At 39.0% G+C, this 25210-nt stretch overlaps 2 protein-coding genes across 2 annotated transcripts; both read left to right on the top strand.

The window, feature by feature from the left end:
* The first annotated feature begins 458 nt into the window (after positions 1 to 458).
* LOC137269809 (E3 ubiquitin-protein ligase TRIM45-like) lies at positions 459 to 13028 on the top strand. Its single transcript, XM_067803647.1, has 6 exons — positions 459 to 480; positions 6090 to 7129; positions 7329 to 7387; positions 8122 to 8170; positions 8866 to 8925; positions 12214 to 13028. The coding sequence occupies exons 2-6, from the start codon at positions 6091 to 6093 to the stop codon at positions 12894 to 12896; spliced, it is 1890 nt and encodes a 629-aa protein (XP_067659748.1). The 5' UTR covers positions 459 to 480; position 6090; the 3' UTR covers positions 12897 to 13028.
* A 1017-nt stretch (positions 13029 to 14045) lies between these two features.
* On the top strand, positions 14046 to 24937 carry LOC137269879 (NXPE family member 3-like). The gene is made up of 6 exons (XM_067803714.1): positions 14046 to 14095; positions 14705 to 14843; positions 20262 to 20350; positions 21424 to 22125; positions 23499 to 23548; positions 24138 to 24937. The coding sequence occupies exons 1-6, from the start codon at positions 14046 to 14048 to the stop codon at positions 24935 to 24937; spliced, it is 1830 nt and encodes a 609-aa protein (XP_067659815.1).
* Positions 24938 to 25210: the final 273 nt, after the last annotated feature.

The raw sequence follows: 25210 nt of genomic DNA, 5'->3' as shown, positions 1-25210 counted from the left end.
ACAGGGATTATTATATACTCTCGTATCATACCATGTCTCTTGAAACAACAAGCATGTTCACCATGAGCAGATAACATGTGAAACTATTCAAGTGAAAAGTTACTGCAACTGTTCAAAGCTTTTGAAGCTACAGGTGCCAGCATCGTTTGCAGAAAAATACAACGTATCACTTCGCAATTTTGAATTTATTTAGTTATCAAAATACTACATTGTATTGCGTCATAATTGCAGAATGCATACCTCGGTGAAGATATTTTTTATTAGAATGGATGTTGTACATGACAGTCTTACCACATGATATGTATACTCAGTAAAACGTATAAATGTTTATCTCAATATAACGTGCAGTGCATATAATCCAGTTTGTAAGACATCCATGTCAATGCATGAGGCAACATGTTGCTCTTCAATTCCGATAACACGCGAGCGTAAAGATCTGACCCGGAAGTGACATGTACAACAAGGACGCCGAACCTCCAGGTAGGTGTGTACTGGCCTGTCTGAATACATCCCAGTAAAACTGTCTTGATATAAATATAATTCCATAAATTAAATAAAAATTGCGTACACTGTAGACGATTATCTGCTTATGTCGTAATTTTAACGTATACAGTCAGCGTCAAATCAAACGTATAATCCTATCATTGCCAGTCCTATTTCAGACGCCATTACGCGCAGTGCGCTTTGCTGCATCAGTGCAATTATTCACTTTAAAATTAAAACCAGATCTTTTTCACTTTGTGGAAGTTAAACATTTTGTTGATTGGAGCGTAGTATACAAGGGAAAAGAAAATCCGATACCTGTAGTTGTGATATGACGTTGAAGTGTACACTATGAATGTTTCCAAGGCGACCTGAATGAAACAACATGACATGTAGGACAGAGTATTTTAGGATTAACAAAGCTTGAAACATGTCTCGATGACCTAAACACCCGGCGATTGTGCAGTAGGGTATGTAGGTCAGATTTCGGCTTTGATTACAGTACAGTGTGTTTCGGGTATACGGGTGGAGTATTTGCGTATTTTGAAATATTCGTTTGATATGATAAGTGTTTAGGGACAGACGGCCCGCATGGAAAGTACGGGTGGACTTAATTATTTTAAATCATTTATAGCAGAAGTTTTATTGAAAATGGTTAGGGTGCTTAAAAGGGTGTAAACAAAAAATAATGTGTATGGTGAATAGTGATGGATTTGTAGGCGAGAGTGGAAAGTGTATATTGGTAGATATCACACAGTGTCAGAGATACGGGTTGAGGTGCAGCAAAATTGTGTGTATGTACATGGGTGGGTGGGGTTGATAGTGTATACTGGTAGATATCACACAGTGTTGAAGATATGGTGTTGAGGTGTAGTAAATTGTTTCTACATACACGGGTGTGTTTAGTGGATAGTATGTACTGGTAGATATCACAAAGTGTCGGAGATAGGGGTTGAGGTGTAGTAAATTGTGTGTATATACAGGGGTGGGTGGATTCGATAGTGTATACTGGTAGATATCACACAGTGTTGAAGATATGGGGTTGAGGTGTAGTAAATTGTTTCTACATACACGGGTGTGTTTAGTGGATAGTATATACTGGTAGATATCACACAGTGTCGGAGATAGGGGCTGAAGTGTAGAACACGTCACAATTTAATTCTGGACTCACAATAGTCCAGAAACTCTCCGCACTGTGGCCACTCTCTCACAAGAGATTTGGCAAAAATAAACATGCAGCTTTTATGAGTATGTGCTAAGGATGAAAAATTGAAAAAAATTTTTTTCGAAAACTGAAAATTTAAACTCGCTCGCCCATGGGCACGCCCATGGGCACGCCCATGGGCGAACAGCGGTCCATGGGCAGGCCCATGGGCGAGAGTGTTTAATTTCGTCCAGAATAAATGTTTTGGAGGTTGTAAATGAATGAAAAACTGTTAATAAGTATCATGACTCAAATTTCAGCTCTATTTGACTTGACTCCGCTAACTGACAGCGATTTTAAAAAATCTCGCCCATGGGTGAAAAACATATTGGCCCATGGACGAGAATATTTACTTTCACTGAAAATACATGTTTTTTCCATGTTTTGCAGTTTGTAAATAAATGAAACTATATTTATTAGTGTCGTGACACGAAAATCAGCTTATTGTGACTTAATTCTGATAACTTAGAGCGATTTAAAAATATCATTTGGCCCATGGGTGAGAATATTCACTTTTACTCAAATTACATCTTTTTGCATGTTTTGGGGGTTGTAAACGAGTGAAAGTATGTTCATAAGTATCATAATACAAATTTCAACTTATTTTGACTTAATTCCGTTAATTTAGAGCGATTTTTAAGAATCTCGCCCATGGGTAAAAAACATTTTGACCCATGGGCGAGAACATTGCCTTTTACCCCAAATAAATCTTTTCACGTGTTTTGGAGGATGTAAATGAATGAGCATCATGATTTATGAGCATCATGACAGAAATTTCAACTCATTTGACTTAATTCCGCTAATTGAGAGCGATTTTAAAAACTCTCGCCTATGGGCAAAAAACATTTTGGCCCATGGGCGAGAAAATTTTTTTTCACTCAAAATAGATCTTTTTACATGTTTTGCAGTTTTTAAATGAATGCAAGCATATTTATAAGTATCATGACACGACATCCAACTCATTTCGACTTCATTCTGCTAATTTAGAGCGATTTAAAAACAATCTCGCCCATGGGTGAGAATATTTCATTTTACTCCAAATACATCTTTTCCAATGTTTTGAAGGATGTAAATGAATGAAAGTGGCTTTATGAGTATCATGACACAAAATTCAACTGATCTGATTTAATTTTGCGAATTCAGGGGGATTTTAAAAAATATACGAGAATAATTACTTTTACTCAAAATACACCTTTTCCTGTGGTTTGGAGGTTGTAAGTGAATGCGGATATATTGATAAGTATCATGGCACAAAATTCAACTCATTTTGACTTAATTCCGCTAACTACAAAAATCTGCACTTCCACTCCAAATACATAGTTATTTTTATTGTTTTAGAGGTTGTAGATGAATGAAAGTGTGTTTATAAGTATCACTCCTGTCTTAATTCGACTAACCTCGCTCGTGGACGAAAATATTTTCATTTGCTTGTTTTCTTTATTTTGCAAGCATATGGTTAAAATTCAGATGAAATTATAATGAAAAATAATGTCAGTTTAATTTAGTGAGTTTAGTTCTATGTCGCACTTAGCAATATTCCAGCAATATGGCGGCGGTTTGTAGATAATCAATTTTCGACCAGACAGTCCAGTGATCAACAGCATAACCATCAACAGTCGGGAACCGATGACATGTGGCAATCAAGTTAGCGAGTCTGACCACCCGATCCCGTTGGTCGCCTCTTACGACAAGCATGGTCACCTTTTATGGCAAGCATTGCTTGCTGAAGCCCTGTTCTACTCCAGATCTTCATAGGTCCTGAACGCAGAGCTATGAAATTGAAGTTATTTGTGAAAGTCCTTACTCCAGTGACACAAAGACTATGCTGGGACACATTAATAAACAGCGTTGTGAGATTTTTGAGTTGTTTTGAAATATGTCTTGTTAACCCCACTGACATTCGCCAATAACCACTTAAATATAGAATACATAGTCCGTGCTCCTTCAGAACAAATAAGTAATTAAGGATCCCCAACTGGGTAATTAAGTAAACAACTCAAAATACTGTCACTTTCTGCCCAGGACATCACGCGTCACCAGTCGTGAGCTAATGACCTTGTAAAACCCCTCACAAAAGAAACACAAAGCACCAAAACTGTATTTCTTTCTAGGTGACACACGGTATGTTGTCAAAATTTTCGTTGTGGAATACATTCTATAGTGGGCAAAACATTACGCTTGGAAAGTGTACCTACCCAGTAGTTTTAAGTGTACCTACCCAGTTTAGCATGTTTCGTTTTAATATTGTGGGATCCACTTTTAGTAATTCTCGTTTGCCCGTCCCAGGTTTTCTTCGACCGAGGTTTTATGGGGTATTCTCCTATCTGTCAGACCAGGAATAATCTACAACAGTGATAGGTCACTCGCTTGCTTTCTTTACCATTTGTACCAATTAATATGTTCCTCGTCATGCTCCAGCGCACACAGTGACTTGGTTCGTTTCCAGCGCAACTTTGACTGCGTTTAACAGTACTTCAGCCAGTTTACTGTATCATTCGAAATCTTACAATGAATGAATGAATGAATGATAATAAGAATTAAGAGCAAGATGTATGTGCGAATGAATGAAAGAAATAATAAAAGAAAGAAGTACATATGTGAATGAATAAAAGAATAAAAGATACACCACGGCCATCCCTTCCTAAACATGCTAAATAATGCAAAACTATCGTTAGATCACATGTGTTGACATCAGTTAATTATAGTCTCCCTTGTCAGACATAACAAGTTTCAGACAGGTTTAAACAACAAACTATCTGCTTGACTGCACAGCTGCCTGTTGACGTAGTATACCCACCTCACCTAATTTTCCTGCGTAATCTTCATCTACATCACCATAAGCAGAGAGCACAGAAGGCCGAATATCTGTAACCACTAAACCGTGGCGTCTCACTGGAACAAGCTAAGTTCCCAAGTGAGGGTGTCCTTCTCTACCTTTTCCATTAATCTTTAAAACATCTAACAAGCTCAACGCATGCAACTTGTAACTAAAATGTGATGTTATACATATCATAAAAATAATTTTAAGGTATTATTCAGTTCATATATTATCATTTTAAGATGCATATATGTATGACATGCTGGACGGGTATTGGGCATTTTGTGATAATTTACCATTACCATTTTCATAATGCATAAAAAAGACACTCATTAATCTATCACTGAGTTTTGTCATTCTTTCACTCCAATACGGTCGCTAAATCCCTTCTGATCATAGTATATCGACTCTCCTATACCCATTTCACCTAATCCTGAGAAATCAACCAGGCATGACATACCCAGATCACCTAATTCATTTTCTGTACCTATCGATAAAAAAATACGTAAAATGGGAGGACACCCTGTTCACTAATGGGAGTGAGCCTCGTTGGGAGTACCCTCACTCTCACAAACCAACCGACTGGGGAGTAGCTGCCGTGTTTGTCGGGGATTCTTCTGGCTTTGCTAAATAAATCGTACATAAACATGTAAAATATTTTGCTTTGATTGTGTAACTACCCACATTAGGACATTGAGACCATTCTGATTTATCGAGTAAAATACGATTGTATGGTTTAGAGTTTGAATCTTGGCATATCTTACCGGTTTTGCTACTTTGGCACTCTACCTTTTTACCTGGGGCGAGCATATTTTGGTGGTTTTAGTATTTCATCTATTTGTTTAGATATATTGATTTGTCTTGTCTGCTTGTAGACAGGAAAGGTGTCTGCTGGTCGATAACTTAATATTTTGGATATTCGTGTGATGTGAATAGTGTCTGCTGGTTGATAGCAGGTGTTGGGCATACTGGGGAAGTCAATAGTGTCTGCTGCTAGGCATCAGGTGTAGAGGATGGGGCGGAAGTGAATAGTGTATGCTGCTTGATTGCATGTGTGTGAGTTACGGATGAAATTAATAATGTCTGCTGGTAAACAACACACGGTGTAGAATTTACGGATGGACTGACAAATGTGTGATATACAAAGTAAATGAAGTCAGGTAGTAGATAAAACATGTATTTGTGGTATTTGGTTTGCGCAATTAATGTCTGCTGATATATAATACAAGGATGGGATATAGGGATGGTGTAAATGCTTTATATTGTAGAGAGCATAAAGTGTTTGAGGTACGGGTAGAGTATATCCGCCCTCACAAGTGAGGGCAATCAAAGAAATCGTTTGACAACATTTAAAAGTATTCAAATCTAAGATTTTAGGACAATTATACGGAAGACTGTATTTTGCTGGCTGTGATAAGGGAACAATTGATTGCTTTCTGAAATGATTCTTTAGCTGCATGTAAACGTTGCGGTAAACTCAGAAATAGTTTTGATCAAGTGCTTCGGTGCAATACACGCGTTTTCTTGTGAGATCCTTGTGACGTGCAATCGATGGAATAGAGACATCAATATGATCTATTTCAGAATGGACCCCTTCCCCAAGTGTAGTCTCTGCCAGCAGCAGTTTACCGTGAAAGGCCCCACCCCCTTCTTACTGCCCTGTCTTCACGCCGTGTGTGAGACATGTGTGTCATCTGCAGCTGGTGGTGTCATATCATGCTCTACATGTCAGAGGGAGGTCAACCTCGCAGATACAACACTCCTGACAGATGTAGTTAGACAAAAGGAAATATATTTTCTGACAGTCAAACATCGCCCCACAGAATTTCTGTGTACAAATGATGACGGCAACCAGGCTGTGTGTTGGTGTCCGGAGTGTGAAGAGTTCCTCTGCGAATACTGCCAGAACTTCGACAATCGTTGCAAAGCTACCAGAATACATATTGTTGAAACTTTTACTGACACAACACCGGGAAGCATACAAACTAAACCAGTTTGCAAGCTGCATAGTCCTTATCCTCTTGAATATTTTGACAAGACCTGCAATATTTTAATCTGTTACAAATGCAGACTTGGCGACCATGCTGAACACGACGTTGGAGAGGTAGATGCGGTTGCTGATGCTTCTAAAGGACGGATACAACAACATGAGAAGAACTTGTCTGCACATCATACTCGTCATCAAACATATCTGAAGAGCATCAACAAAGCCATGAATGACACAAAGAAGACAAGCACTACTCTGAAGGAGGCTATCCACCACACTTTCCATTCTCTGAGGACACAACTCGATCAAAGAGAGAAGGAGCTGATCATTGATCTGGAGAATCAGACGAGACAGGAACTGTCAGATCTACACACCAACCAAGTTACCTCTGAAGGCGAGAGTGAGCGATGCAAGTGGACCTTAGACTACATTAAGACAGTACTCAGATATGCTTCAAACTCGGATTTTCTGACACTGGAGGGGTCAATACAAGACACAACAGTGATGCACCTCCGATCAGTTCCACTGGAGGTGGAGAAAGCACCTGCAACCGGTTTCAACACAAAGGGCCTTGATAAATTGAAATCTGACATATCTGCATTTGGGTATGTCAATGCATATGGCTCAGTACTAACAGGTACTTGCTTATATATATATCTTTCTTACTGAAGCTTTCTCAAGAGTATATCAGGAGTAAATGGTCGGTATCCTTTTTGTGAATGATTACTTTAATGTCACCTTAAGATTATATGATAATGTTCGATCTATAGTTTTCCTACAACATCACAGTGAACCATTAACTATTTGATTTGTAATGGATGTGGGTCATTTTACAGAAAAAGGAACACAGACAGATGACAGTCACCTAGCTGATGCTGAGAGCATACACCTGCATGTAAGTACTTCTTAATCAGTGAAAAATGCGTATATGTACGAACGTCGCCCAAAGACGTAGTCGTCCTAGCTATATTCTTGATTTCCAATGTTTGGAAAGCTTCTATTCAATTTTCACGAAATCATTAGCGAAACCATATACAAAATTGTGCTTGCTAACGTTTGTATTCCACTTTTTCATGATTTTGTGCGGTTTGCACTGCGTGGAAAGATCGTACAAAATGGGGATCGTGAAGCTGGAAGTAAAACCAGTTTGCTCGGGGTTGACAAATAATAACTAAAATAAGAAAGAGAAATAAACGTAAAAACTGCGGGTAATGTGGTTAACGAGATATTAGTCATCTCAAACACTCTAATATATTTCTTGCATGTTTTGTTTCCTAACGTTTGATTTGCAGTTTTCGTAGATTATGCGGGTTTTAGGGGACGTACCAAGATAATAAAATAATACAAAATGAGGATCGTGTAGCTACAATTTGTTCGGGGTTGACAAATAATACGTAGAGAAATAAACGTAAAAACTGCTGCATTTGTATCATAATCTAGGTGAAGCCGACTATTTCCGACGCTCGTATTATTGTTCCCAATGAACTTATTTATAACATTTTATGATCAACTGTGGACATGTGAATGTTATTGTCTGAACGTTAAACTGATGCATGTGAGTCACATTTTATATAAACCTGTTGTTTAAAACATGAATTGTGGCATTAATGTGTTTCATTTTCTTACAAGCTGGAGAACTTGGAAGTTCCTAACGATCCGACACAATCACCACGGTTTGGTAAGAATACCATTATAAGCATAATGGTTGAGAACTGCATTATAAGCTGTTTAAGTGTAAGAGTGAAACTTTTACTTTCACACGACATTTGATAAGGCTACATTACAATCTCATGGAAATCTTAGAAATGAACAAGACCTGGACATCAGTTGTCCAGCAAACCACTTCAGAAGAAAAACTGGACTGAACATGTGTGTTGGTAGATGCTGTGGTATGTTCAGTACAATCACTACCCCGATTTGTAAACTATAATTTTTAAAGGCACACTGTCACACCAAACCTCTGTGGAAAAAAGTTATATATTTCCCTCAATAAGACTTACTATCTGCCCTCAAGAAAGCTACCAAAAAATTCATTCCCTCAAAAATTACGTGTTTATATAACAATGTTAAATTGTACACAGCAATTAAACATTCTATGTAATTTATGGCAAGTGCTCTCTGTTGGGAAGCTGTTCGCTTTGAAGTTTTGATCATCGATGACAGGAAAATTGCAAGGGATGATAAGTCTTTTATTGCATCAACCGGTCAAAAATTAGTGCATATGTCCCAATATGTACAATATATGCCCAAACATTGTCGAAAATGTTGGACATGGTGCCTTTAAAACCAAATCTAGTTTTAACAGTTAAATATGGAAAAAAAGGCGTATTTGTTCTCTGATTGTTCCACATGTAGCTAGGATGTATCTTGCAGATGCTGGGTGTGAAAGCTACAGACGTGAAACAGGGACGATGACGCCGGTGACTCTGCAGTGTGAGTACAATCTGATGCTAACTGTCTGCAACACATGATGAGTGAGTGAGAGAATATAGTTTTAAGCTGCTTGAAGCAGTATTCCACTCATGTCACGACGGGGAACACAAGAAATTTGTTTCATACATTGTATCCATGTGAGAAATCGAACCCTAATCACGAGGTCAACACTTGATGAAGCACTGTTGTAAACATCACTGGTTACTGATAGGTGAGCGAGACCGGTATAAAAGCTGGATGTTGTACATCTGAGCCCTATTTCACAAACATCTTGTAACTTTTCTCGTAGCTTTCGTAGCTCCTACACTGTAACATTGGAGGTAGGAATGCTACGGCAAAAGTTACGATACCTTAGGCTTACGAGAGTTTTGTGAAAGAGGACCCAGATGTCGTGCACAGGATGAAGTACTGGACATGCTGTACACGGGACGATATACTGGACGTGATGTCAACGGAATGGTATACCTGAACTGCTGTACAGGCGATGATGTAAACGCTGCTGCTGAATCCATTCCTCACTGTCTTTACAGTTGAGTATAAGGAGCATGATATAGTAACTGATGGCGTTATTTAACTCACAGCTGAAACTCAAAGCATCCCCCACCACCCTACAGGGTGTAACGTTCTGCCCTTTTCCACACAAGGTATAGAGACTTCGGTGTAGTGGTTTTCTTTGCGTTATAAACACTGGACATGTTCCTGTTTTTGAGGTTGTTTTTGTTTTGTTTTTCTTTTATTTTTTTATATTTTGTTTTGTTTGGGTATGTTTATTGGGTTTTTTTTTCTTTGTTTTTGTTCTATTTTCTTCTTCTTCTTGTGATTGTTTTTCCTTTGTAAAAGATTAAACATAGGGCAGAGTACCAGGTTTGTAGATATACCTCTATTTCTTTCAGCACATGACTTCATTTGATGGTTTATGTGGTAGTGTAGTCTTTATGTGTAACACTGAGATCAAATGATCTTGCCCTTGCAGTCTTCAGTGAATCATCATTGGTGATTCAAGAGACATACAGGCATTTGCAATTCCATTTTGGAATGGAATGTTGTTTATGTTGTGTGAATTACGGTGTATTTCAGATGAGGGAGAAAAGGAAATATTTTCAAAAGTGTGACTTGTTCTACCTAATATGAAAGGTGCACCGTTTTTCATGATACTTATCACATACGTCGTTTAAACAATTACCATAAATAATATGAACACAATATCTAATGATGATTGTGGCCAAATAACATTTAAAGCAAATCTGTAAACAGTCTCCAACATTTGCTCATGACATCTATCACTGGCATAAAAATCAAAGAGTTGTTATATCATCATTATTCACATAACGTATTCATTAGAATGACCTGAAACTGTTGAATGCAGATTTGACATAGATTCATGGTATATCACACACGTGTATGACAGTTTTTTATTGATTTGTGTCTCGGGATAGAAAACCATGGGAAAAAAATACAGACATTTGGAACTTTTTCCACGTGCACCATATTTTATAAGACATACGAACAGAAATTTGATCAAATATGTCATTTTTGTTTTCAGTCTTTTTGAGAAAATCTACGAAAACATGTAAAGCAATATTTAACGATGAATGTGGTCAAATGACATGTACAATCCTGCAGAGAGTTTCCGGCACTTTCTTTGAATGTTACGAGTTGGACGTAAACGTTAACGTTGTGACTGGTGCCAAAATGTGATGACGTCCCCGTCTACAGGGGGCGTCCCTGTCACTGCACGTCCCAGAATGGTTGAGGATTTTTCAGCATTTATGGACCCGTGAAGGTCCCGGGGTAGAATAGGCCTTCAGCAACCCATGCTTGCCATAAAAGGCGACTCAGCTTGTCGTAAGAGGCGACTAACGGGATCGGGTGGTCAGGCTCGCTGACTTGGTTGACGCATGTCATCGGTTCCCAATTGCGCAGATCGATGCTCACGTTGTTGATCACTGGATTGTCTGGTCCAGACTCGATTATTTACAGACCGTCGCCATATAGCTGGAATATTGCTGAGTGCGGCGTAAATCTAAACTCACTCACTCACTCACTCAGCATTTATGGGCTACGATTGCAAATATTCAGTGTACCCGTGAATTATGTTTAGCTTGTCTCACAAGGCGACTGACTAATAGGAGCGGATGGCCATGCTCCTGACTTGTTTGACATTTGTCATCGAATCCCAGTTGCGTGGATCGATGCTTACGAGTTTAAACACTGCATTGTCTTGTCCAGGCTCAATCATTTACCTGGAGTACAGCTGAGTGCAGTGCTTAACAACAGTCAAGCAGCCAACCATTATTATAGTCAGTTATAGCTCAGCTTCCTCTTATTGGGCTTTATCAAAACAAATCGGAGGTATCGCATCATCTGGTAGTAAACGAGAACGACATACACAGGAACACACACCGTGAATTTGCTCACCAGTGACGAGAGGTGCACCTTTGAGGTACCAGATATTCGCTGTCTGTTATCTACACAATTTGAAACTGACAAACTAAACTCTATCTGTTTAGTCTAAAACGATTCCACCTTTATACTGCCTTAACCATCGGCCTGGCACAGAAAATTCGGTTAACTATCTTTAACAGTTTGAATAAATTCTCATCTGAAAATGTCTATTGCTCATCATAGACATAAAAGGGCAGTAATATCTGAAAATATCAAGTTTGAAAATTGTTAGAAAAAAAAAAAAAAAAAAAATGTGAGAGTACATGTCACAGTTGATACACATAACGTGACAACCTGTGTCCCGCACAGCGAGTGTGTTCAGACTGTGGTCAGTGATTGATTGAAGCGGACGTAGAAGTTACCTGTTCATACTGTGTCTGTTGAACACTCAGATGTAAAAATATCGTCAAACAACTACTTTGTCGGTCTTATTGTTTACTGAATCGTATAAGAAGAGTTTAGAATACAAACAATGATAGTTTTATCATGATGTGAAGTTTATACAAATGTGTTTTCAGGCGGCAAATGTCTATTTCTGACTACACACAGCAAACCAGCTCAACCAACAATTTTGTTACAAAATATTTCATGGAGTGTTTATTTCATTGTCAATCAGTGTAAAAATGCATGAAAAACATTTAGAATACCCACACAAACATGTTCCCACCGTCATAATATCTATTTATATCACAGTTATGACACAATTCACACACAGACGAAAATGGCAGCCGATATCCAGTGCACTGTTTTGTAAACATTGAAACGAGGTTGACAATAAAATGTCTCATTTGTTGTCTGAAGTCGGGAAATTTGTTAAACTGTAAACAAAATGTATATTTCCAGGTCCTCAACTACAACTGGACGCTGCTCGAGCCAACACAGACAGGTGCCACGTAACTACAGACGGTCAGCTGGTCAACTCGCGGCCCGCCACACAACACAGACACAGCGGCAGGTTACGGGAATATCTGGGAACATGTGCCTCCACCCCAATCCCCCTTCCTCCATCCCCCACTACTGTCACCCCTGCCCCACACACCCCACAGTACTGGGAGACACACGCTAGGGTGGGTGTGGTGGGTAAAGGGTGGTGGCCTATTGTCCTGGAGGTGGGTGTGGTGGAGGAGAGTCAGGTGGACAATGAGTGGAGTGTTAGTCTACAGTCCCGCTCCTGGTTTGTCAGTGTATACAGCTGTGACACACACCGGGGGAGTCTCTGTACCAGGGTGTGGCAGCAGGGGAAGGAGGGGAAGTGTTACAGTAACACAATGTCTGACACACCTGGTACACAAGCCACCCTCCACTATGGCATTGTGCTGGATGTGGGGAGGAGGAGACTCGCCTTCATCGACCTGGACAGAGATGTTGTTTTAGCCAAGGTGGATGTTGAGTGGAGGGAGTCTCTTCTTCCCGTGTTTGGTGTTGTCCCTAAAGGTCGCTACACAGTCAACATGAAGGTGATAAGTGGGGCAGATATCACCATTACTGACACCAAGAAGTCACTTATCTATGACGCCTTGAATTAGACAATAAAATAAACATGACATTGTGTAAACATGTAAGTGTGACTTATTTATTCAAACTGTCAAATGTAATTGTAGTGATTGAGGCGGACGTATAGGTTGTCTGTCTGTGTGCTGTTTGTTGTAAATAAGAATGTAACGAGGTCAGCTAAATCTGTTCTTTTTCTACTTGACTGGATTCTGTGGGATGTTACAAACATTTTGCATCCCCACATGACTATTGTTATGATTATTATTCTGCAGTAGTTGACCAGCTTATCATACATTTCTTACATGTCTGTGAATTGTCACAACAAATAACTGAATGCACAAGTTCATCAAAAGTTGTTTCAAATCATGAATTTATGGCCATTTTTGACTTCTACTCTGCAATGTAAATGATTTAAATCCCCACATGAACAGTTGTAATGAAATTATTGTCGTTGTGAATCCACACACGTCACATTTGATGTCGGTGAAGAGATGTGGTGAAAGTGATTGAAGCGGACATAGAATGTCCTCGTGTACGTGGTGAGACGCGTATTCAGAAACACAATCAAGTACTTGTCATCGGTTCCCAATTGCACAGATTGATGCTCATGTTGTTGATCACTGGATTATCTTGTCCAGACTCCATTATTTACAGACCTTGCTGAGTGCGGCGTGATACTAAACTCACTCACTCAGAATCAATGAGATGTAACTGAAGCAAGTTTTACATATGTCATATTTGGAATTGCGCTTTCCTCAGGACTGCCATAAAATGGTGACGAAATCTTCAACACTGAACTCATATACACCAAAACTGAAAGGAGAAATATACACCAAAACAGAACAAAAATCACCAGAAACTGCCACAATATCCTCTAAAACCGAAACAAACCCCCTGTAACGCAAAACGTCTAGTTTGAAATGGAAACAAAACTCGTGTATCAGCTACAGAGAACGGTCGCCGAGTGCACAAAACGGCAGTCACAGCATCCGAAAACGGCAACCATAGCATCCTGAAACGGCATAAATATCATCAAAGATGGCGGCGAGAGGAAACGAACCTGCTGTAATCAATAATGTTTTCCGTCACCATGAATCTAATCTTGCATATTTGATACGGGGATGTAGCACATCAACCCCCTATTGTATGGAATTCCTGTTTCTTCGTAGAGTGCAAATTAAATGACTTTTGTGGTTGAGTCCCATCCAGGATTCGAACCTGCACCATCAGAGTCAGAAACCCTGATCTCCAGAACACAGCGTCAGCCACTTAACCCGCTCAGCCACTTCAACCAAAAACTTCCAGAATTTGGTAGAGAATATGACACATGTTTCATTTGACGGCTTTCCAAATGGCATTGTGTAATCATCTGAAACAAGCTGTAAATAATCTATCAAGCATATATTCGATTAAGACGGCAATCGATTCATGGGTTGGAACATGATTGTTTGTAAAAACAAACCTAAAACATATAACCATACCTATGGTCAGGAAGTCCTGGAACAGTCGGCTTCTGAATGTAGCCTGTGAAGTTTATGGAAACCCTCAACATGGAATCACGTGCAATTCATTATCATCACTGTTATTAGTGATGTGATCATGACAAAGTTTGATATAACATCGCATCACTGCTTTCTTATTGTGCGTCGGCAGAGAAACCAAAGTGATGCAGGTCTCATGTGGTTTCAACTTGGTGAAAACAGGGACTTCTGTTGACACTACACGGGAAGTTATAGAGGTTTCTTTCAAATGGCTAATTGTAGGAACGCTCAGATCATCTGGAACTGTCTGAACGTGTATGCTGCATGTCTGAACATGTAAATATGTGTCTACTGTACAGGTACACATATGCTACGCCCGCCTTTAAGGAACATTTTCCTATCCTAGCTAAGAAGCTGGTGCAGAAGTTGTTTTGGAATGTTGCAGTGATATTTCTAGGGGATATTTCACAACGGAACAAGCTCTGTGGTCAAAGGGAAGTAAGTACGTGCTGGAGTGAGTGAGTTTAGTTTTACGCCGACTCAGCAATATTCCAGCTATATGACAGGGGTCTGCAAATAATTGAATCTTGGCCAGACAATGCAGTGATCAACAGCATGAGCATCGATATGCGCATTTGAGAACCGATGATCTATCAACCAAGTCAGCTAGACTGACCACTCGATCCCGTTAGTCACCTCTTACGACAAGCATAGTCACCCTTTATGGCAATCATGGGTTGTTGAAGGCCTATTCTATCCCAGATCTTCACGGGTCAACTCTGTGTTGGAAGCTGTGGCGGAACCTGTTTTCATACTTTTCCTCTCATGTAGGTTGGTTGTTGGGTTTGTTCTTTCACTCCGCACGCAACAATATTCCAGCTAAGTGGTGACGGTCTGCAAATAATCCAGTATGGACCAGACAATCCAGTCAGAACCAGCATGAGCACTGATCTCCACAACTAGGATACGAATACATGTGCTAACCAAGTCAGCGGATCTAACCACCTGATACTGTTAGTTGCCTTATAATACAAGAAAAAGTACGGAAGACCAATTACCTATAGGACCGAGTGCAAAAAACTTCTACTTGGACATATACATTCATCTCCAAGAATCCGTAACAAGTATTCTAAGCTAGCTCTTAACATACAATGTGTGCAGAATACAGTCAACCTTATAAAATGTCATATTTTGTGAATGTGTGTTTAAATATCAAACATCATAGCGTTTTGAGTTTGTCACTTAAAACAACATCAACACATTTCTTTTAGGAAGGATATACATTGTGCAGAGAGCAGCTGTATGAAGTGGTGTAAGTGGGGTAACTCTTTGAGGACTTGAGGCCACGCGGGAACGGATATTTCCCTCATAAACTTGTTTTCACATACTTGAATTACCCAGTCGTAAAGATAACCTCCGTGTGGGCATGCAGTTTTGAAACAAACGACAATTATGTGTTTACGTCTTTCTAAAAACACATTAATACATCCATTAAAAATTATTCTTAGGGAAATCGATGGCTTGATAGGGTATCTTCGATATCACCGTCAATACGATATTTGTACTTGCATTGAACATAAACATTTTCATCCCTTGACCCTGAAATTAACACACATTTTTTTCTAAAATGGGAATGCACCCAGTTAAGCTCAAAATGGTTATCGGTCGATTTTCTGTCAACAAATATATTTGCAAACACGGTGTATTAGTGCAGCAGAACATGTAGTTTTCCACATGTTGTCAACCCCAGAATTATATGACAAAGTATGCTAAAACTGATGCATTTAAGACCCCAACTGTGATATGAAGAAATAGAGGTCGTAATCGTTTCACACCTGTATGGTCCCAATACCATGGAGATATAAGTGAATTCCTGGATGAGGCATATAACGATACTTACGATAACGCCGTTCTGGACTAGATTAAAAACACACTGATTTAAAACTTTGGATATTTTTAAGAGGTGCTCGTGAGTAACAGTTATAAAATTTTTGAACCGAGCCTCAAAACAAAATTACCCACATCTCTTACACATCGAAATAATAGTACAGAATTGCTTGAACGTGCGCTTGTAAATACGTCATGATAATATAAGTGTGCGATGAGGAATAAACAGCTCTATCTTTCACACATTGCAATAAAAGTACTCAATTTGTTTTCTTGTTTTAGAACATAAATTCAAATCCTTTGACTTCGCAAAACTTGCCATTTATTTTTCGATCATAATATATTTGGAACAGTTATACAGCGGTATTAGTATGATTGCCTTGTCTTTATCACAATCTCGTGGTACTAATGAAATTCAAGTCTGCAAATAGGTACATACTTCATATTGACCAATTTGGTTTGAACATCTGTTTTCTCAACATCAACTGCCGTGTGCCAAACATGAAGATAGAAAAATGTTTAATATGATTTTGTAGTCACGGGTCCGAGGCCTGACAGTATTGGAAATAGAGATTTGATTGGTAAACTCTTGCTTGATGATGCTTTCATACACACAGCTAAAGCTGTACCACACCCTTGATTTTAAGCACTCGTTTGCACAGTACAACATCTGGATATAACTTAACAAAAGTGGTAACAATACCACAACATCACTAGTATCAACATTTGAATCCAAGACACCGACGTCTACGAGTACGAGTATGATGTCCTAATAACAACAGGGTCAAGATACCAGACGTTTGCAAAATACTGCAGGCTGTTGAATACAATTTCTTAACTCATCGTTAAAGTATCAACAAATCATCTTTCAGGAAGTATATCCCTGGATGATGTCCTCGGGATTGGATCATCTGGGTGTGGAAGAGGCCACAATTTTTGTTCCGAGCAGCATTAATATATGTTCCCATTTCATCATTAGGATAAATGACTGACAAACATAGTATACATGTATAAATACATGTATGTTTTATTGTATCAAAGACACATATTCACGGTATTGGAAGACTTAGTCGATGTACTGGCTATATTCATTCTTAGTGCGTGAATGCCCAAGCCACTCGCGAGGTTAACCTTTGACCATCTTGCGCATGCGGAATGCATTCCTTACTTACCAAAATGTCCGGATAACGAACTGTCAGAAGTTTTCAAGGCACTAAATGTTATGTGTATTTGCATGTCGCACCTATAGTGGCATTGCTGATATTACAGCGGTCATTATGCAGCTACCAACAAATTAACACAATGTCACATAATTTGTACTGGGACTAATCCGATGTCGATTTCTCGGCAATTTTGGGTGAGTAGACAAAGTACTTTTTGTAGACTTCAGCTCGGATTCATAGTCTGAGGACGAAGATAAATCTAGTAAACGAAAAGATCAAGGCCAAGACAAATTACAACAACCGTGGCAGACAACTCTTGATCAATTGCTTGAGTGTGCGGTCTCTAGGAATGGGAATCTGTCATGTTTCCTGCCACAAATTCCTCTTTTTTGAGAAGTTATCTAGACAATTATCTTGAAAATGTTTGGGTTACTTCTGTCATACTCGTCAAATTTCTATGCCACTGTTCTGCACAATTTGCTGTTCGGGGACACCCGGTGGTTAAGTGGTTTCATCACGGTCCCGTTCCACCCAGAATGATGGGAAAAGTGATCATTACATCTTGTAAAATACAAAGTCAATGACCACAGTCCACGAACGCCGATCACATGGACAAGACTAATGATTGTCACCAGGGCCATATTTCACATTCAGCAGTACACTCACCCATCCGTGAACACAACTCATCCTTTATCCTGTGTCATATCTCTACGGTGGAGGGTAGTTGAGACTCAACCTTCAGAATAACATATTCACTCTGTCTTCATTTTAGACTACTAGCTATTCATTGACTAACCAACGTGACGGCGGCATAGTAAGCACCTCTGACATAGGGCAGCTAACAAAGGGCTGACCTCTCCCGTCGCACTCGAATGCCCGCGTTTGACAGCATATCGTCTCAGGGTAGCCGATGCACTCAGTTGAAGGTTGTCGGACACCAGGGAGAGCTGGATGGGAGCTAGTTTTCTTGTCTCGCCACGTGGACACACCAGACTTGACCAGTGTACAAACCAGAAGACCAGAACGGTTGGTTCACTCGTGATTTTCACATTCTTTTACAGCTGTAATCATATCCGAAGTCGGTGATCAGGGGCTCTATTCACGAAGCAGCCTTTGCATGGGTTAACCGTGACATTGAAGTAAGGGATATTCTACTGTCGCTTGATGTCAATAAAGTAGATTATCTTAGTAATCGTGCCCTAAAATGTTTAGTTCAACAATTGTCCACTTTGCAATATGCTTAACATTTCTTGGCCCTCTTCTCAGTTCCTAGATATATGGAAATGTTCATCCGCCTTTTTTCCAATTTATTAGAGAATTTATGTTCCTGATTATTTTAGTTACCGCTGAGATTCATAGTGGTCGGATACCTGAAAAATCTCTCAAATTTGACGTTTGATGATTAGAGTACGGGGTTAAGAACAAAGAATGGGCTGGAAATATCGTATTTTGCATAGTTTAAAATATGAAGTCACCTCATCAACTGTGAGTAGCAAGCAACTGCCTTTTTACGCAGCACCAATGATTTTCTATCACTATTGCTTAATGCACCAGTAAATTGCTTAATGACCTCGTTTATGTCAACCTTCTAACAGCCTAATTAAAACCTAGTACATGTATATGTTCTGGATAATCGCAATGTCAACCTTCCAAAATCTGTATTAAGAACCCATTATATGTCTTGGACAATCGCAAAAAGAATTCCAGTATTGGGCAATGATTTCAGTCAGTGATTTCCTATCAACACACATGACCTCACAACAAATGTTGTGATCATTGACTTAAGGGATTCTACATTTTACTATGCTGTAAGTTCTTTTGTGCAACTCTGTTACGTCACACAATGACATGACTGAGATGTATTATTTAAGAACAGAAAGTGGCAATATGATTTCCATAAACATTGACATGGTTTGATAGTCGTAACTGAATGTGTAAGTGACTAAGAAGCATTAACGGACTTGTGGTTAGTTGTGCCTATGTCCTACTCATGTATGGATACAGTAAGTGCACTTAACTTCACTAATATGCTGATTTTTAACTGTTATAAATAATCGATTTAATGCCAAACATCAACTATATTATGTATATTAAATACCACACATATATGATAATTAGGGTGAAATTATTGAGAACGATTCTTACATGATGTTGGGTTAAAAGAAGAAAGATTGTATCTTATGCTTACAAATTCTGTTATTTGACATGCTAATGTCCCATCAAAACGTGTATGTATAAGATTATTGTTATGAGATCTTTTCTGGGTATGCATTTATGTACAACATACCTGAGCTGAAAAAATTATTGCAACATTTCCTTGACTGATCACCGACTGAAGAAATACTCTGTTCTATTTTACTGATTACAACTCGTTATCCCGTTATCGGGTAACAGGATGTTAAGTATGGTTTGTCGCAAGTTGTGATTAGCTACGTTCAATTTAATTCCTAACTGAGCCTGTGGCATGTATTGGTACAACATGACTGATTATAACTGGTTGCAGAACTGTTTGTTGTGATACATGCGTGCAACCCAAACCATGATATTTCTCTTACACATTCGTTTGAAAAACATTTACCCAAGCATTTTCAATTTCCTGAGGTGTTGTTTGTCCGCTTTTAAAACTTTCACGTGAACCTATGCGGGTGAATCGAATAACACAAACAAGTCCTTACAAAGGTAAATGTTACGATACCAATGCACAAACCTCAAATAAACAGTAATCATATGTCTTGCTAGCCAGGTTTATTTTATTTGCTTGTGTCTCTCGTGGTAAGGCATCATTGATCGATTACGTTCATTCATGCATTTAGCCTACTCATACAGTAGCAGAAAAAATTGAAATGATTTTTTCTGTTTGTTTCAGATGAATTTCAAATTTAAAAAAGTGATGATTCTCGCGGTTTTCTTACTAGCTGCAGGGTTGCTGTATTTATCGTGGAATGGCGTTGAGAAGTAAGTACCTGATTTCCTCTAGTAGCATCTCGTGCGCTTATTTTGTTCGTTGAACTTCTGGAACTGTCGCTCATTGAAAACCCGCTGCTTATTGAAGACCAAACGCTTATTGCCACAGCAAATGATTGTCTGTAAACCTTCGCCTAGTTCTGGATCCGATTCATGTATACAGACAATAAATACCATGATTGCAGTTTCGACGCTTACATAATATCCGTCAACTCGTGTCATGTGGAGGATGAGAAATTGTGACTAAAGGGACCATTTTTGGACGAATCTATTTTGTGATCAATTACGAACACATTTATAAAAGACGTAACCGGCGCTTAACAGAGCCCAGGACGTTTTCCTTAAATCGCTGCTTAACTGTCAGCGTTTACCTGTTTATTGGAGGAAATATGGTACTTGTTTTGTGACAGCAATTTTCTGAATGGTACACTTTCGACAGAAACAGATTTACCATCTACTTAAACGAACTGGAATAACAACACATCACCCCAAAGTACCTCCTCAGTTTAAAATGATGGAGTTAAGTTTATTTACACCTGTTGATAACACACCCATACTCCCAACAATGGAATAGGTATTAATACAGTAACAACAGGAGGATGTACGGGGAAGGCAATGTTCAGGAGGCCGGACAAGATAAACATAGCAGATGAGATTAATTAGTGATGATGGTTGGAGTGCACTGTTCTGTTGTCTTAATCAGTTCGTTGTAAGCGTATGGAATTAGTGATCTTTGATCTCTGTTTATTGAAGGCTTTTGTAGGCAGATTTGAACTGTTTCTGTCACCTTTCTTTTGGTGATTATTATTCATCAACCTAGGAAAAAGCCAGTCAAATAGATGAAGAAAAGAACCGATGGGAGAAAAAATCCCTGCAGTTCCTGAGTTGTATTGTCATCTAAGTAGTCAAAGCACAGTATAGACAATCGTATTGGTACTCTGCCTCTCTGATCCCTAAATGGATGAGCGTCGGTCTTCATTCTAAAATATGTTAAATAAGGAGCAGATGATACTAACATATAAATATTCACCATTGAACACCTACTTCAGTTTCCTTTCCGACAGGTTTCAGATTGCTCCAGGACATGTACAGCACGGAAAAGGTCACCAGAACCGGAAACATAAAGCTGCACATGAACTCACCCTAAAACCTGTGAAGACAGAAACGGAAATTCTGAATGATGCCAACTATCAAGATTCAAATCGTCATGCTTCAGGAAAGTTCTCAAAGTTATTCCTGATTGAGAAATCGCATGTCTACGGACTGAATGAAACCGTAAATATCAGGATCGTGTTAAAGGATCGTAAAAGCAAACCAAAAACCCGAGGGGGAGATATGCTGGTTGTGTGGATGAAAGACAGAAGGAGAAAAGCTTCTTCCGCCGGATATGTTATTGACCATGACAATGGGACATATACGGGTGTTCTGCGCACCATGTGGACTGGGCAAGCTGTGATATATGTAGCAATATTGTCATCCAGAGAAAGAATGACTTTTATATACAAGACATTCAGAACCGGATTTTTTGGAAAGCATGTTTATTGCTTGTTTGATGCACAAAACATCACAGAGACTACTGAGGGGTACTTGGATGAACGGTTTTTGAAAAAAGAGACCCTTTGCAATCTGACTGCTGAAAATTGGGGTGTTCCGTTTTATTGTACCAAACCTGAAAAACACGGATTTGAGTGTCACCATTGGAGTAGAGTTAATACTGTTCATTTTAAGCCAGTGCCCACGGAAGCTGATACAAGCTGGTATAGATCGTAAGTAATTGTGTTGGATAGCTTATTCATGCTTTGAAAATGTTAATTTTTGCAATGGGAATAGAAACTAGAACTTGTGTTCCACTTCCAGAGAGCACAATGTCTTTTGGAGATGTGCAATTCCCCAAACTTAAAACCTGTGACATTTAGTTTCATTTCATTATCTATGAATCTTATGTCGTTTGGATTGGATTGTCAGGATGATGACTCCTTGTGGATCTTAGATGTAACTTCGAGCAGGGGCATGGGGACAGAGACCACTTTGGTAATAAATTACTATTTGGATTCAAGTAGGCTTATTAAATGCATTACCTCAATCGATCAATGATGCCTTACCACGAGAGACACAAGCAAATAAAACAAACATGGCTAGCAAGTCATGTGATTAGTGATTAGAACAAGAAACATGATATTACACGACTTGAATCACCTTGAGTTCAGAGTCAGATTAATGGGTATTTCATTGATCAGAGAGTTCAACCCCAAAATTTAACGTTTCTCTGCCATCGTATCACTTATGTGTGACCAACGTACAAAAGGAATGCGATTAAAATACAAAACACAAAACATTTCCTTGCCTCCAAGTTGTCTAATCAACATGTGTTCAATCCATTTCCTGTTTCCAAAAGTTCCCAAAGACAAACACATATTGTGTTTTTAATCATTAGATGAGCAAAATCCCATTAGGCGTAACAGATAGTTAAACAGGTATGTAGCAATGGATTAATTAACGCTTAGCTAAATGTATTTCATTTTCACACAGGATTAATTAATATAATCTCATTATCACACTGACCAGTTAGTCCGAATTAGTGATATGAGTTGTTGACAGTGGATTATATACGTCAGCTGGCCATGGCGAATGCCAGATTTGGGATTATATCCTCGATTCGAATCCAAATTTATTCTTGTCAAAAATCCACAGCACTTCGTAGCACAAATGAGTGCCTTTCACAACTGGTCCAAGGATGACCACTTTGACTTGACGTGCCTATGAAAAAATAAACAACCCCCCCCCCCCTTGAAAAACTTAACATGTGACGACACTTCCATTTACGTTACTAAGATCAAGGATTAGTACTAATCTTTGATCACTTTGTGAAACTGTATCAAAGCCTTATGTTAACAGCGTTCACTCATAGGATGCCAGATGTTAAAAGCGTTCACTCATAGGACGCCAGACTTCGATTTCCTAAATGGGCATTGTGATCGTAAGGGGTTTTGGATAGTTGGTTTTTGATTGATCATTTGAGCTATATGCACTCTCTAAATCTTTCGACCTGTATCTCATGTTCTGTTTGAGTTAAAAACCACCACCATTTTATGTCTTGTTGGCAAATTAATTCATGATATACATTGGTTCATCATTCCAGATGTGCCTTTGAGAAATTGCAGGACTGGATCCATATACGTGTTTCTTCTGGTAAGAACTGTATTTTACAGAAACACAGACTCACAGACTCACACTGACCCAAAACACGTCTGAAAAAACATATAACTGACATACACAATATGCTACATGATATAGAACAAATAATTCATATATCGACTGCAAGGAGCAAAGGCAACCTGGAGTTGATTTAAATTAAAAGTGTTGTAAAATACTAGAATATTCAAATCAACACAGTCAAAGAAAAAGTAGCATAGGGAGCTCGAAGTGTGTGGCTGTCGGCTTCTCGAAAGAAGCGTAAACAGCAGTGTCAAAGGCGAAGCTTCACTGGACTCCCAACTACAAAATCAAACATCTTTTGACTCACCAACCCAAACCTCACTTCACCTCAACTAATCTCAACCCGAACCCGAACCTTAATTCAACCTCATGTAACCCCAATCACTCCAGTTCTTTTGCCATATCCATGATATTTTGTTGATGACATGTGAGATGGCTTTGCAAATCAACTCCTAATCTATACCCCTACCATCCTCCATAAACATGGAGTTATCGGAACATTGACATTCCTGTCTTGTTTGAAAATACAATGGATTATTAATACTTTCTTTCAATATTTCAGTGAAAGCTGCGGCAGTGTTTTCAACATCTCCATGTGGAAAGAAGCGATTTCGTGACAGCTGGGGAACACCATCGCCCATTGGCTTCTTCTGCAACTCAACATGGAGACAACGAAAATGTTTTAACATTTTATCAACAAATGACTATCATCAATGCTTGACCAACAGGTCATTGAGGGTGTTTGGCGACTCTACTGTCAGACAGTTTTTCACAGTCTTGTACAAAACACTGAATCTTAAGATGAGAACAGGACCCTGGTTTCTTGGACAGAAATTAACCTCACACAAACGATATTACTACATGGAGGCCTACGAGGAAAGACATAACTATACAGTTGCTTGGATTCCCCATGGTCTTCCTATGTCGTATTTCAATGCCAATAGGACAGCGATTAGACCTGTATTTGTCCGCTTAGATGAAATACCTTCGGGGTCAAGTGACATCATCTTAATCAATCTATACGCTCATTTTAACCTGTTCCCTGTGCACATATTTAGGGATCAACTGAAACGTACGCGGATTTCAATACAGAAACTATTGACACGATCTCCTAATATCAAACTAGCTATCAAAGGACCCCACAATTACATACATCCCATAAGCAATCATACTCTAGGGGGGCTGTGGGGACCTATATACGAAAGCATCATCAAACAGGAGTTTGTTGCTTTGTATGATCGTGTGTTTTATCTCGATGTATGGGACATGACAATTGCTGTTGAGAATGCTAATGTTCATCCAGATGAACACGTTGTGAGTATGATGATTCACACATTTCTTGGTTATCTGTGTGTCGAATAAAGAACTTATATCACAGACAGAATGGCCAGTTATCCATGTCGTCCTCGGCCAAATCACCATCTGATTTCATTTCAGGAGTAATCGTTGAATGGTAGTATTTCTCTGACAGATACCTAATGTGACTATGTTCTCTACAGTACGTTGGAACATGGTCCAGAAAATTAAAGGTAAAGGTACTAAATCCACTATCCATCATCTTAAACATGGAGATCAATTGCTTACTGATAAATCAGATATTGCTAACAAACTGGGTGAAACACTTGCTAAACACTC

Source organism: Haliotis asinina, unplaced genomic scaffold (assembly GCF_037392515.1).
Source record: "Haliotis asinina isolate JCU_RB_2024 unplaced genomic scaffold, JCU_Hal_asi_v2 scaffold_17, whole genome shotgun sequence".
NCBI lineage: Eukaryota > Metazoa > Mollusca > Gastropoda > Lepetellida > Haliotidae > Haliotis > Haliotis asinina.
This window is presented reverse-complemented; position numbering and strand designations above follow the sequence as displayed.

What these genes read in the sequence shown, in the direction of transcription:
- LOC137269809 (XM_067803647.1), top strand. Translation starts at nt 6,091, where the DNA reads ATGGACCCCTTCCCCAAGTGTAGTCTCTGCCAGCAGCAGTTTACCGTG. An exon ending in CTGAGAGCATACACCTGCAT is followed by an intron (nt 7,388 to 8,121) that starts GTAAGTACTTCT and finishes TTTTCTTACAAG; the next exon opens with CTGGAGAACTTGGAAGTTCC. An exon ending in GACACAATCACCACGGTTTG is followed by an intron (nt 8,171 to 8,865) that starts GTAAGAATACCA and finishes TGTATCTTGCAG; the next exon opens with ATGCTGGGTGTGAAAGCTAC.
- LOC137269879 (XM_067803714.1), top strand. Translation starts at nt 14,046, where the DNA reads ATGACTTTTGTGGTTGAGTCCCATCCAGGATTCGAACCTGCACCATCA. An exon ending in AGCTCTGTGGTCAAAGGGAA is followed by an intron (nt 14,844 to 20,261) that starts GTAAGTACGTGC and finishes TGTTTGTTTCAG; the next exon opens with ATGAATTTCAAATTTAAAAA. An exon ending in CCATATACGTGTTTCTTCTG is followed by an intron (nt 23,549 to 24,137) that starts GTAAGAACTGTA and finishes TCAATATTTCAG; the next exon opens with TGAAAGCTGCGGCAGTGTTT.